This window comes from Macaca nemestrina, chromosome 7 (genome assembly GCF_043159975.1).
Source record: "Macaca nemestrina isolate mMacNem1 chromosome 7, mMacNem.hap1, whole genome shotgun sequence".
Taxonomy (NCBI): domain Eukaryota; kingdom Metazoa; phylum Chordata; class Mammalia; order Primates; family Cercopithecidae; genus Macaca; species Macaca nemestrina.
Window position 1 is genome coordinate 46292485 of NC_092131.1, and position 14658 is coordinate 46307142.

At 39.2% G+C, this 14658-nt stretch overlaps 1 protein-coding gene and 1 long non-coding RNA gene across 3 annotated transcripts in view; one reads left to right on the forward strand and one right to left on the reverse strand.

Moving 5' to 3' along the window:
- The first annotated feature begins 5608 nt into the window (after positions 1-5608).
- The window catches only part of LOC139364276 (uncharacterized), a 41117-nt gene continuing 32067 nt past the window's right edge, over positions 5609-14658 (forward strand). The window contains exon 1 of the long non-coding RNA XR_011625819.1: positions 5609-5834. This is a non-coding gene — a long non-coding RNA (uncharacterized lncRNA). The remainder of the gene's footprint in view (positions 5835-14658) is intronic.
- The window catches only part of LOC105473669 (hypoxia inducible factor 1 subunit alpha), a 54373-nt gene continuing 48206 nt past the window's right edge, over positions 8492-14658 (reverse strand). For both annotated transcript variants that reach the window (XM_011727586.2, XM_011727585.2), the window contains exons 13-15: positions 11947-12055; positions 10921-11047; positions 8492-9810 (exon numbers count right to left, since the gene is read on the reverse strand). In XM_011727586.2, the coding sequence (XP_011725888.2) occupies positions 9659-9810; positions 10921-11047; positions 11947-12055 (388 nt within the window). In that variant the 3' untranslated portion in view covers positions 8492-9658. The remainder of the gene's footprint in view (positions 9811-10920; positions 11048-11946; positions 12056-14658) is intronic.

Below are 14658 nucleotides of genomic sequence, written 5' to 3' on the forward strand. Positions count from 1 at the left end.
GATACATGATATGGTTTGGATGTTTATCCCCTCCAAATCTCATGATAAAATGTGATTTCCAGTGTTGGAGGTAGGGCCTGGTGAGAGGTGATTGGATCATGGAGGTGAATCCCTCACAAATGGTTAGCACCATCCCCTTGGTGGTGAGTTAGTTCTTGTTCAGTTAGTTCACACAAGATCTTGTTTTTTTTTTTTTTTTTGAGACGGAGTCATGCCCTGTCGCCCAGGCTGGAGTGCAGTGGCCGGATCTCAGCTCACTGCAAGCTCCGCCTCCCGGGTTCACGCCATTCTCCTGCCTCAGCCTCCCAAGTAGCTGGGACTACAGGCGCCCGCCACTTCGCCCGGCTAGTTTTTTGTATTTTTTAGTAGAGACGGGGTTTCACCGTGTTAGCCAGGATGGTCTCGATCTCCTGACCTCGTGATCCGCCCGTCTCGGCCTCCCAAAGTGCTGGGATTACAGGCTTGAGCCACCGCGCCCGGCCAAGATCTTGTTGTTTAAAAGAGTCTGGGACCTCCTCTTTCTCTCTCTTGCTCCCTCTCTCACCATGAGATGTGCTGGCTCCCCCTTCACCTTCTGCCATAATTGGAAGCTCCTGAGGCCTCACCAGAAGCCAAGCAGATGCTGGCGCCATGCTTCCTATACAGGCTGCAGAACTATGAGCCAATTAAACCTCTTTTCTTTATAAATTACCAAGCCTCAGGTACTTCTTTACAGCAACGCACGGGTGGACTAACACAGAAAATTGGTACCAGGATTGAGGCATTGCTATAAAGACGTGGAAGTGGCTTTCAAACTGTTAACAAAAAGGTATCTAGAACAAATCTCAATCAATTTAGAAAGTTTATTTTGCCAAGGTTAGGGATGCACTGGTGACACAGCCTCAGGAGGTCCTGAAGACATGTTCTCAAGATTATTGGAGTACAGGTTGCTTTTGTACATTTTAGGGAGACATGAGACATCAATCAATATGTGTAAGATATACATTGGTTTGGTCCAATTAGGCAGGACAACTTTATTTTGAAGTTTTATTCCTAAATAAGGCATTGTTCTCAGCTTGACTTTTCGCTTGGTTTAGTGATTTTGTGGTTCTGAGATTTATTTTCCTTTCATAGAACTGAGTAATGGGCAGAGGCTGGAAGAGTTTGAAGGGCTCAGAAGAAGACAGGAAGACGAGGGAAAGCTTGGAATTTCTTAAAGACTGGTTAAATGGTTGTGACCAAAATGCTCATAGTCCTCTACGGGGATCTGGGGCAAGAAGCAGCCCCATCTTCTTGGCCACACTCACCTGAGTGGAGCTTTCCTCAAGGTGGGCAGGGTGGTAAAAGCAGCAAGTCATGACTCAAGTACCACTGACTGCCTATTGCTGTTCTTACCAAGATGTAGTAGATTCTTTTTTTATTTTTCTTTAATTTTTTATTTTTATTTATTTATTTATTTTCTTGAATAAACAGTTCTTCATTTGCTGTGTAACCTTTGGGCAGTTTCAGGAAACTTTAAATGATTGTTTTTAAAGTGCTTCACCAGTTACAGTTGTTTCATGGGGAGTGAGGCCACAGAGCTCTTTATGCTGCCATTCTGCTAGGTATGCATTTAGAGGCATAACTCCTATCTTCAAGTTGCTCATCATTTAGTACAGAACAATTCACTTCAAGTACATAAGTACAGTTTTAGTGTGATTAATACTGTGCAAGAGTTAAGCACCACACAAAATGGGAACACTGAGGAGAATCTCCTAATCCAGTCCCTGAGAGGATAGGCTTTCTAAAGTAGAAATGAGTTGTGAAAAATGCGAGAAATTAAGGAGACGAAGATGAGATAAGAAGGGTGTTGCAGAAACAGAGAGAAAGCGAGTACAAAGGTACAAAGAGGGCAGAGAGCATGTTAGAAGGTTACATCACTGGGACACAGGATGCAAGGGAAAGAAGTTGGCAGAATTTGGACAAATAGGCAAGAGATCCCCAGGCCTGGAATGCCTTGAGTTGTAAGATTTTTCTCCCTGGATTTCTCAGTGCTCCTGAACAGTTTGAGTAAAGGATAACTAGATTATCAATCTTAAAGAAGAAAATTTGGAAGAGATCTAGAGACTGCTCTTACTTGGAGCCATTTATTTACATTCCAAGGTGGTAAAGGAAAGTTAAAGACCTGCCCTTTCTCTCTATGATTATATTATTTCTATATTTCAAATATTCTCAATGGGAACAGTATAATGAATGTAAAACAGTAGTTGTCCTTGGAGGTGGAGTGCCAGAGGACTTTACTTCTTACATAATTCATTTCTATATCATTATAATATTTTACAGGAAATATGATTACTTTTGTTAATAGGAAAAAAATTTTATTTAAAATTTAGTAGCTATTGGCCGGGCACAGTGGCTCACTCATGCCTGTAATTCCAGCACTTTGGGAGGCCAAGGCAGGTGGCTCACCAGAGGTCAGGAGTTTGAGACCAGCTTGGCCAACATAGTGAAACCCCATCTCTACTAAAAATACGAAAATTTGAGGCAGGAGAATCGCTTGAACCCGGGAGACAGAGGCTGCAGTGAGCTGAGATCGTGCCACAGTACCCCACCCTGGGCGACAGAGCAAGACTCAATTTCAAAAAAACCCCACAAAAACCCAAAAACCAAAATAATGGCTATGCTTGTGTGTGCGTGTGTGTATGTAGAGGTGCCGCTGAAAAAAAAGATCATCCATGAGTTGATCCCTGTTAAAGCTTGCACTGTGGGTGACACTGTGATGACACACAGATGTCTCAGGAATGAACCACTTACTCTCCTAGCTGCTGGAAGTGCAGCAGAAGATGGTCTTCAGCTGTCAGCCCTTTTTGGGGATTGTCTCAGGTGAAGAAACCTGCCTTACTAAAGGTCATGTCTCCTGGGGGCAGCCCACATCAAGAGACTGATCAGTGTAGGGGTGTAAAGGCCTCCACACTCCCTGTAACTTGGGATAAGTCTCAAGGGCTGCTGCGCTTCAGAGCTCCCCATGTGGCTGCTGAAGGCTTTGTTGGGACTGCACCTCAGCTGTTTCTTCCTCTGCCTACTTCTGCTCTTTCTCCTCCACATGTGTTGAAAAGCACTCCTCAATAAATACATGAAATCTCCATCTCAGAGTCTACTTCCCAGAGAACACAAACCGTAAAGACACGTTGGCATCATTGTAGTCTCTTTACTTTTGTACTTTCGTGCTTTTTTTTACTTTTGTTTAAGTTTCCATAATTATAATTTAAGGAAAGCAAAGGACTGTGACAGACTATATGTGGTAGATAAGGGAGTAGTGACAAGTGACCTCTAGGGTTCTAGTTTCAGACTGAATGGTGCCATTCATTGAGCAGGAGATGCAAGAGGAGAAGGCATTTGGAAGACAAATGAGGAGTTAATTTTTGACATGCCAAATTTGGGGTGCCTGAGGGGAGCACCCTGGGCTGGAGACAGAGATTATCAAGCTGGAGACAGCCATGAAAAGGAAAGGTAACAGTGGCTTGGAACATCTCAAAGGGCCAATAAAAATTCTATTTAGATTTCAACTGTGTTTGCACAAGTACAGTTGAATTTGTGAGTACCTCACAGAACTGCACTCTTGATAGGAGGCACCATATTCTAGAATATTTATATCACCTAGAGGTCTTAGAATAATATCTTGTACTCACTAAACACTATTCATTGATTGAATGGATCTCCCTGGAAGAGCTAGAAAATGGTTCTGTTCCCCACTTTGTTCCTCTGATCATAATTCTTCTCTAGTCTCTGTCACCTGACATCCTCTCTCACCTTGGATCATATGTGAGTTGTCTTTGTGCATGCAGAGTGGAAGGTTTTAGGACCAATCAAAGGTGAGTCAGATGGGAACCATGCGCTGAAAAAACTAAGAGTTTAGTACGAGGGATAAGACACACAAAAATTATAAGGTAAAAAAAAAACAAAGAGAGAGAAGTGAGAAAGCTAAAGAGGACGTGATAAGGAAGTTCACAGGAGTGACAAATATTTGCAGTTGGGAAAACTCTAAGTAAGAGGCAAAGGCTGATGCAAAGTACCTCCCAGGCTGTATTGGCTCCTTTCTAATTTTCCGTATTTGTAGGTCGCTTTCTTTAGGTTTTTGCTTTAATATTCTACCAGCAGATTAGGGAGTCAGGCAACAGTTTATAATGACTTCTGTCCAGCTTGTTTCTGTATCCCTATGAAAGATTTTGTCATAGCAGTTGTATGTAGAACTGTTTTAAAAATCCATTTCAAAGAGCAAATAATATTATCCAGTCATATTTGGAAAGGATCTCTACATAAAATAGGGTTTTTAATGTTAACATTTCAAAGATCTTTAAAATTAGATTTTACTTCACAGAATCCTAATCTACTTGTCTGGCTTCACACAGCGTTTCTCTACTTTGTAAAAAGCATGACCCTTTGTGGTAAGTATTACAGCCCCACTAGCCTGCTCTCTTCTACGGAGAATCGTCCATCTATAATGATTACGCATCTGTAGGACCAAAAGAATTATGGCATTCTCATTAAAGGGCACCTCCCTAATTAGACACAAACACACACACATATGATGAGTGAGGCTACAGATCAGTTTTTATTAGTAAAAAAGTATCTAAAACAGCTCAACTACTTTTGAAAAGTGTGCCTTTGCTTTCTATGAAATTCTATTTGAGGAAACTCATAAACAATGAATTTTCCTGAAGGAAACAAATGGAAATAAAATACAAAATGTAGTGAGCTGTGGATATGCAGAGGCGAAGTTATTTACTCTAAACAATACCTGGCTTTGTACTTTCCAATTCATTGTGCAATCTGAACATACCAATTATTACAGAGATTAAGACTCCAAGCTTTTTCCTTATTCTATACACTCACCTCCCTTCTGTCCAACAAGATTATCTTCTCCCAAAGGATTCTCAATAGTTGGCATATGATAAAATCAAAAAAGTAAAAAGGCCAACCCCCACCTCTAAAAACCCCAAAATAAAAACAGCACCAAGTGGGATAGCTAAACTTTCCAGATCCTTAACTAGGCATATCTCAAGGTGCTTTATTTAAAATAAACGAACTCTTTGAATGCCTTAAGAGGAATATATTTAAATAAACACAGAACTCCTCTATTTTTGACTAGATGTCTAATTTTTTAAAAAAAGTATTATATAGCTAATCACGGTTCAATCTGTTAGAACTCAACCTTTTTCTATTCTATAAAGAAAAAATCTCATACCCCAAAGCATTTGCTTGGGAATTTCGGGAGAGAGCTCTGCAACACACCAAGTCCCATTCGCCCACGCCCCCCCCCATCTAAAAAACAAAGTTTGGGGAAGTACTAGGCTTCCGACTTTGACAAGTCCTAGAAGACAAAGCCCAGGGCTGACCCTCCGCGCCTGGCGCCGCCCGTTCGTAGGCCACCAGCGGCCAGGGCCTCCGGCATGCTCTCCCACACGTACGCGGAGCTGGCAGCAGCCACCCCACCGCGCACACGCAGCCACCTTGCGCGGCTGGAGCCCCGGAGCCCGGGGTCGGAGCCGAGGGCGGGGGCCCGGACTGCGGTGCTGCGCCCAAGCACGTACTGAGGCGTGGCCTGCCGCGCGCCAGGCGGGGCTCGGGAATTTTCTCGGGTTGGCTGGGGTTTCGCATCCTCATCATGTAGCGCCAGCCGCACCAGGAACAGAAGGGTGCCGGTTCCCTTCCGCATGCTTGGTATTTTCCCCGCAGGGCTCTGACCGCTGCCACTCTCAGGCACCTGTCTTTCCTCTCCGTCCCAGAATGGAGCCAAGACAAGGGAATAAAGGAAATTCAATAGTACACGGAGATCGGGTGTCTGGGCAGCGTCTTGGAAAAACTATCCACTACAGGTAAGAATAAAAAATGATGTCCAAACCTCTGAAAGGTGTGAACACATCAGATCTCCAGAACGCGTTCATAGGAAGGTTTATGGTAAAGTATAACTTTTATCCTACAGGGAGACTATTTCGTATCGAATTCCACTGATTTCACTAATTCTCTGTAAAATGATCTGGGACGACAGGTTCACCTCTATTTAAAGGAACGGAATACGAGCCAAGTGGTTAGTGGAAAACTTAAAAAAAAAAAGTAAAAGTTTTTCTTCTTTACATTTTTGTTGATTCCAGCTAGCAACACGTTTGCAAAGGTTTTATTTAACCAGATCTTAATGTTGAAAAAAAAGAAAAAAGGATTCTTTGCTCTGCAACTTGTTTTAGGTATTGCTACTTGAAAATTTTTAACTTTTAGATTGAGTTTCTACAAAGCGAGTAATTTTAAGTTCATCTTTTCTGTACAGAGGTTTCTAGGAGGAAATCAAGATTTGGAATGGTAATCGTGAGGTTATAAAAGCTTGTATCTATTATGCCATTAAGTCAAAACAGCTCTGGGAAAAACATACCATACATTAATACAGTCTTTTATAGTTTGTGCTTTCCCATTCACTACCTCGTTAATGTGAGTTAATGTCTCCATAACTGGAGATCTCAATCTCTAGTTCGAATTCAGAACCCACTAAATAGCACTTGAAAACTTTCATTCATTTCTACTTATGCCCTGCCCCTCCTCTTAGGACATTCCCTCAATGTGTTATGTGATCTCATTACTTTTTCAAGTGACATCGGACCCTCAGTTTTCCACACCTCCATTGCTGCCTTCTGTTTGCTATTTAAACACAGTTAATAATGGAGAAAAGCGTATGTTCAACTGGATTGGCTAGCACTGCAGGGTGGTTAGCTCCATGGGCTTTGGAGTCACTGATGGCCACCTCAAAAGCTCTGAACCTTAGATCACTTCTTCAAGACTATATACTCTATAGATATACTCCTCCCTTATCTGGTACTGCTATGAATGAACTATATATAGCATTTAGACCTCAAATGAAGAATGATGTACCCAAGCTCTAGGAGTAATAGATGGCAAACCAAAAATGTAAGCTTAAGTCTCCTGACTCTAAAGTCAAACTTAGAACAAACTTGTTTTTAATGATACTGCATTACAAAAATTGAAATAGCTTTATTCTTTTTCTCCTGTATTTTAATGAAATAGCTACATTTCTTTTATACTCAGAATATACATTCTCATTTTCTGGGTTGTGAGTATAAAAAAAATACAGTTGTTTCGTAAAATAGGGAGGGGAGAGGAATATTAAGGAGAGAACAACTATTCCAGAACTATAGTTGCCAGGGTTGGGTTATAAGCCTTGAATAAAACCATTATGAAGAAATTTGTGACAGTGCATAAAATTGGGAAGGGCTAGTTCTTCTATTCTGTAGCTTAAAGCACTCCAAGCAGCTTGTTTTCTGAGTGACTGAGCAGTAGGTAAGTACTTGCTTCCTTCCTGTTGTACTGTCCTTTAACGTGGCTTTCCCTTCTCAATGCTTTCAGAAGTCGTTTTCCTGAACTGCTGGTCATTAATCTACTGATTTACAAATAGTTTTCAACTGAAGCTAATCTGCTACATAAGCATAATTTTTTGTTTTGTGACCTGTGAATAGTAAGCAACTACTTTATTCTAAAATACCACTTCTAGTGTAGTACTATCTGTAACTACATGTTGAAGCACTTTGGGTCACAGTATTTGTGGTTAAATATACGTGTGCCCCTCCCCCGCAATTTTGCACTGAATCTTAGTATTGTTAACTTTTGTTCCAAAATTTTCATATAATTGTAATCACTGTCCTCCATTTTAAGATAAAAACAGCCACCTAAGATATCTGTGGCTCAGTTCCTTTTGTTCAGTATATATACCTCAGGGTACAGGATATAAGGCTCTGGCACTTCCTACATAATTTGTTCATAAAAATAATTTTCTGTACTTGTAGGTGCAGGGATTCATAGTGATTTTTTGGTTTTAAGAAATATCTTTCTACACTGTCTGATTTTTAAAAATGAGATTGTGAGTATAAAATACAGCTATTTTGTAAAAGAAAAATACAGGAGAAAAAGGATAAAGCTACTTTGTTTTAAAATGCAGTATCATTAAAACAAAAACAAACCAAATTTGTTCTAAGTTTGACTTTAGAGTCAGGAAACTTAAGCTTACATTTTTGGTCTGCCATGTATTGCTTTTAAAGCTTGGGCAAATTCTTCTTCATTTGAGGTCTAAATTTATTAATCTGTTAATGGGAATAGATTAGAAATCTTCAGAGAAACTCTAGCCTTTGTAACATTATGTGACTATAATGCTGAGAACGGCTTCGCTCATCCCATGCATGTTTTAAAAATACTAAAATTTTGTGTTTGAACATTTTAATAGGCTCAGAAACTTAAAAATGACCTTTCTTTTCTAATAACATACTCTTTTCAATGGGATATGATGGTTGTTATTATTTAACATGACATTTAGGGACTCAACATACATTAAGGTGATGGCAATAAGACAAATGTAGAAATAACCAGTACCATGTAATTTTCATAAAGTGCTTAAACTGTTGGTAAACAATTTTATGAGTTGGAGGTGTTGAAGCAAATATTATTTATATTTGAACATAAAAGCTGATCAAAGGGGCCTGGTCCACAGAAGATGTTTATTTGATGTAACAAAACAATACAGTTAGTGTTAGATCCAACCACAAAGAGCAAAAGGAATGAAAAATTTGTACAATGTACATAGAAAAAACAAGATATTTACTGTGACAACTATATATTCCTAAAATAATGCTTCTAAAATTATTCAATTATTGAAATCTACATAAAAAAGGATGTTAATAGCGACAAAGTGCATAAAATCAAACATTGTATTTTGAGCAAATTAATATACTAGGCAATTTTGCTAAGAATGCATGATTTTTTTTTTCTTGTTTACAGTCTGCTCAAAATATCTATACCAACAGGGTAGGCAGAACATTTAGGTTTAATATCAGTTACACAATATTAGCATAAACTTCCACAACTACATAGGGTATTGTTTTCTTTTGAGCTGGCAAAGTGACTATAGAAACATCAGATGATTTCTCTGAATTGAGAATTTTATCCAAATAAATGCCACATACCTTCTAGATATATGCATATCTTTCTATATCATGTAAATGGCTTTACCCATTTAAATAATAAACCATACAGCATTTAAGAATCATTACATGATTAACAATGTCATGTTCCAGGTTTAACAATTTCATAGGCCAAAAAAAATTTCTTCTTAAAAACTAGTTTTATAAATGCAGAATATATTCCATGAGTAACTGCTGGTATTTTTTAAGAAAATATATTGTGCAATTGTGGCTACCACGTACTGCTGGCAAAGCATTATTATTTATGTAAAATGTGAAAAAAAAGGTGTAAAAATTTTTCAACTGCCTATGATCATGATGAAAGGTTACTGCCTTCTTACAAAAATTATATTGGCATCTTCTTAAAAATAATTCGAAAAAGGGATAAACTCCCTAGCCAAAAATAAATAAATAAAAAGGTGCATTTTTTTAAAATGATGCTACTGCAATGCAATGGTTTAAATACCAAAAAACTGAGAAAATAAGCTGTCTGTGATCCAGCATTAAAGAACATACTAAAAAAGAGCATTAATGTAAATTAAGTAGAAAGGGGATCAAAATTGAACTAACCAAATTTGTGCAGTATTGTAGCCAGGCTTCTAAAATTAGATGTAGAAAATATAAATAGACTGCTTTAGGTAATGAGCCACCAGTGTCCAAAAAAAGGAATGAAATTATGAAAAAGCTCAGTTAACTTGATCCAAAGCTCTGAGTAATTCTTCACCCTGCAGTAGGTTTCTGCTGCCTTGTATAGGAGCATTAACTTCACAATCATAACTGGTCAGCTGTGGTAATCCACTTTCATCCATTGATTGCCCCAGCAGTCTACATGCTAAATCTGAAAAACAAACGAGATACCTAAGTATACATTCATCTAGTCAATGAATATTTATTAAACACCCACAATGTGTTAGGTATCATAGAAAATAAAGCAAACTTCTAGAAGGGTTTTTAGTCTACCTGGCAAAACAACAACTATGTAAAAAAGTAAGTATAATCAAGTGATACTGTTGCTGTCTCAGAAATGTTTACAGGATACAATAAAGGCACAAAGAAATAACAGTTTGGAAAAAGGCACAAATATGGTGGGCATCGAGGCTGATGCCTGTAATCCTAGCACAGGCTGAGGCAGGAGGATCACTTGAGGCCAGGAGTTTGAAACCAGCCTGGGCGACGTAGTGAGACCCCATCTCTACAAAAAGCAGCCGGGCGTGGTGAGGCATGTCTGTAGTGCGCGCTACTCAGGGGGCTGAAATGATTGCTTGAGCACAGGAATTTGAGACTGCAGTGAGCTATGATCATGCCACTGCACTCCAGGCCTGGGCAACAGAGCAAGACCCTGTCTCACAAAAAAAAAGAAAAAAAAAGAAAAAAAAAGTAGTCATAAAAATTCACAAATTTCAGCTTCTATCAATATTGACAGCACACAGACATAGATAAGTCAAATAAAATTATGAAAAATGAAAAGCTCCACCTTGAAATGTTAATCTCTGTATTAAGACCATTAAATGAAATACTACCTTTTTTTTTTTTTTTTTTTGAGGCAGCGTCTCACTCTTGTCACGCAGGCTGGAATGCAGTGATGCCATCTTGGCTCATTGCAACCTCTGCCTCCCGGGTTCAAGCGATTCTCATGCCTCAGCCTCCCAAATAGGTGGGATTACAGGCACCCACCACCACACCCAGCTAATTTTTGTATTTTTAGTAGATATGGGGTTTCACCATGGTAGCCAGGCTGGTCTCCAACTCCTGACCTCAGATGATCCACCCGCCTCGACCTCCCAAAGTGCTGGGATTACAGGCGTGAGCCACCGCGCCCAGCCGCAACTTTACTTTTTAATCTTGCTAAGGAACCAAAGTCATTTCTCACTTAGATTAAAGCTCCTAAACAAAAATGTTTCATGTATTTTGTCTCTGTGATGTTCAAGGTCAGAAAGAATAAACTAACCAGAGGGTATTAAAATAATTGTCTTTTGCTCCATTCCATTCTGTTCACTAGATTTGCATCCTTTTACACGTTTCCAAGAAAGTGATGTAGTAGCTGCATGATCGTCTGGCTGCTGTAATAATGTTCCCTATAAACAGTAAAGTTATTTCAAGTTTAGTTTGTTCAATTTTTTTTAAACAACCAAAAACCTTGAAATCGGTGTAAATTTAGTAACATTATATAGGCAGTTTCTAAAATACTACCCTAAATTATTTTAAATACTTTCTTAAGTTATTTGCTATCCGTTATGACCATAAAGTTATTTGCCATCCATTATGACCATTCTGTCTATAAATACTTTCCAGTTAATTTAGTTTGAAAATATCAGAATGTATTATACCACCATTGACTTACCCCAAAACATAGCAGTTCTTTTTTTAATTTGAGATGGACTCTTACTCTCTCACCCAGGCGGAGTGCAGTGGCCTGATCTCGGCTCACCGCAACCTCCACCTCCCGGGTTCAAGCTATTCTCTTGCCTCAGCCTCCAGAGTGGCTGGGATTACAGTCGTGCACTACCACACCTGGCTGATTGTTGTATTTTTAGTAGAGACAGGGTTTCACCAAGTTGGCCAGGCTGGTCTCAAACTCCTGACCTCAAGTGATCCTCGCCTCGGCCTCCCAAAGTGCTGGGATTACAGGTGTGAGGCACTGCGCCCGGCCAATACCAGTTCTTTTAATCAGGCAAAGTAACTTAAAGGGAAGAGAATGAGATTGGTGGTGATATTCAGGGTGGAGTAAGGGGAGAACTTCACTTTTTAATTCAAAATACATTGGAATTGTTTGGAATTTTTATACCAAGAATGTATTCATTAAACATTTGTATTTTTAAAAACCAGTGTATACAGAGTAAAAAAAAACCCAATGTATAAATTCTGAAAATATAACTTTACTATTTGGAAGAAACGTGGAAACACACACACACACACACACACACAGAAATAGCACATTATCTAGAAAAGCAAAACCTACTACTCTCATACTTACAATTCCTACTGCTTGAAAAAGTGAACCATCATGTTCCATTTTTCGCTTTCTCTGAGCATTCTGCAAAGCTAGTATCTTTGGATTTAGTTCTTCCTCAGGAACTGTAGTTCTGAAAAGAAAAAAATTGTAAATGAAAATATAGCTCTTTTATTTTTAAAAAAAATATCCAGTGAGCTCTTTTAAAGAAAATACATAATTCCTTAGTTCTCCAATATTAAGGAATGTAATATATATAACATAACTCTCCTGATTACTAAAGTTTATCACCCTAAAAGTCAAAGCTTGTTTTTTTTGGGGTGAAACAGGGTCTCACTCTGTCAGGCAGGCTGGAGTGCAGAGACATGATTTCTGCTTACTGTAACCAAGCTCTGTCTCTGGAGTCAAGTGATCCTCCCACCTCAGCCTCTCAAGTAGATGGGATTATGGCTGATTTATATATATATATTTTTGTAGAGATGGGATTTCACCATGTTGTTCAGGGTGGTCTCAAACTCCTGAGCGCAAGTGATCTGCCCACCTTGGCCTCCCAAAGTGCTGGGATTACAGGCGTGAGCACCTGGCCTTCAAAGCTTAATTTAACAGAAAATTTTCTACAGTATGCATATCCCTCTTTTATAAAATACAGCTGAACACAACTAAATTGACATTATTGTAGAGTCAAAACAGTTAAATATTGTCCTTTTATTCCACCTAACATAACAATGCGGTGATACTGTTGGGACTATTGAAATATAAGATCAATTTCACATTCATATAGCATTTTCAGTTTATAAAACATTTCAAGTTCATTAGTTCATTTTAATCTTACTTAAGTTCCCAAGATAGATAAGGCAGGCATATCATACCCATTTTATAAATGAGAATCCCGAGGCCTATTGGGTAACTTTCTCAAAGTCCTACTGCTCACTAGTTGTGATATGGAAGTACACTCTAGGTCTCCAGATCCCTACCCTCCCCTCCCCTGCTCTTTCCACTATGCTATTTTTCACTCAGTATTGATCTGGTTATCAAACATGAACTATGTATATCTAAAATTAATATTAAATCATGAAGAATTGTTCTAATGAGTAAAGTACATCAGCTTTGTTATATTATTTTGACTTTTCAAGACCCCCCCATAAACCAAATGCATAATCATAATGGCTCCTTGTTGTTCCAGATAGTTGAGAATGCCAAATAGGTAAGTGATCTAACTGCTCTCTTATTTTGCAGTTTTCTTTGGTTTTTAAAAAATTTTTATAAAACTTCTATTATACAGACAGGCAAGTTTAAAAATTCTTATATAGATATATTGTCTTTATGAAATGTACACTCAGTCTATCATGTAACTATCGTTGTAGTAGTAGTAGTAGTAGTACTTAGTAGTTATGTTTTTAATGGTTTAATTTTTGAAATTTCTTTCATAAAAGTTTTCAGTGTACACTACATTGGAACTAATGTTTAAAAACAATTGCTAGCTGGGTGCAGTGGCTCGCCTGTAATCCCAATACTTTGGGAGGCTGAGGCGGGCGGATCACCTGAGGTCGGGAGTTTGAGATCAGCCTGACCAACATGGAGAAACCCTGTCTCTACTAAAAATATCAAAATTAGCTGGGCGTGGTGGTGCATGCCTGTAATCCCAGCTACTCGGGAGGCTGAGGCACGAGAATCGCCTGAACCGGCGAGGCAGCGGTTGCGGTGAGCTGAGATCCGTGATCACGCCATTGCACTCCGGCCTGGACAACAAGAGCGAAACTCTGTCTCAGAAAAAAAAAAAAAAAACTTGCTAAAGTGATCTGATGTGTTACCCTTTGGCTTTGACAAGTACAAGAGAACAGTTGTTCAGAAAACTGGATATCCCATCCTCTGTAGCTGATTGTAAACTGTAACTTAGAAGTGATTGTCATTTTTATTACTGTATTCATGCATCTGTCAGTCCAACAACCTTTCTTTTTTTTTTTTAAACGGAGTTTCACTCTTGTTGCCCAGGCTGGAGTGCAATGGCCTGATCTTGGCTCACTGCAGCCTCCGCCTCCAGGGTTCAAGCAATTCTGCTGCCTTAGCCGCCCAAGTAGCTGGGATTACAAGCGTTTGCCACCATACCCAGCAAATTTTTGTATTTTTAGTAGACAGGGTTTCACCATGTTGGCCAGACTGGTCTGAAACTCTTGGCCTTAGGTGATCCACCCGCTTCAGCCTCCCAAAGTGCTGAGATTACAGGTATGAGCCACCGCGCCCTGCCCCAACAACCATTTACTGAGGAAGTACTACACATTAGATCATGAGCTAAGTATTAGTATCACTAAAATACCCAGGACACTATGATTGCCCTCGTGGAGCTCAGAGTCAAAAGTGAGTTAGTGATACAGTAAATAAAGTAACAGAAAGTACTTCTGAGTTCATCTAAAGCCCCAAGATCTTTTCCAAGCTTAGGGAAAAGACGTCTCCCAGCACTCTAGGTCAAGGTGGGAATGCTAGGCAGGGAAAAAAACCTATGTGCTCTGGCTACGACAGTGGTTCTTTCCTATTGCTATTGATAGCTGGCTTAGTCTAGACATAGTGGAGGAGGAATCATTCCCCTCTTCCACACACTTATTAGATAAAAATTTCTTCTAGCTATAGCCTCAAACTTAAAATATGTGAAATCCCCTTACAAATTATACACAGAAAGTATAACTTAAAAATTGGGTCGTGTCCATATGTTTGTTTGAACTAGCTCCACAGAAGTAATGT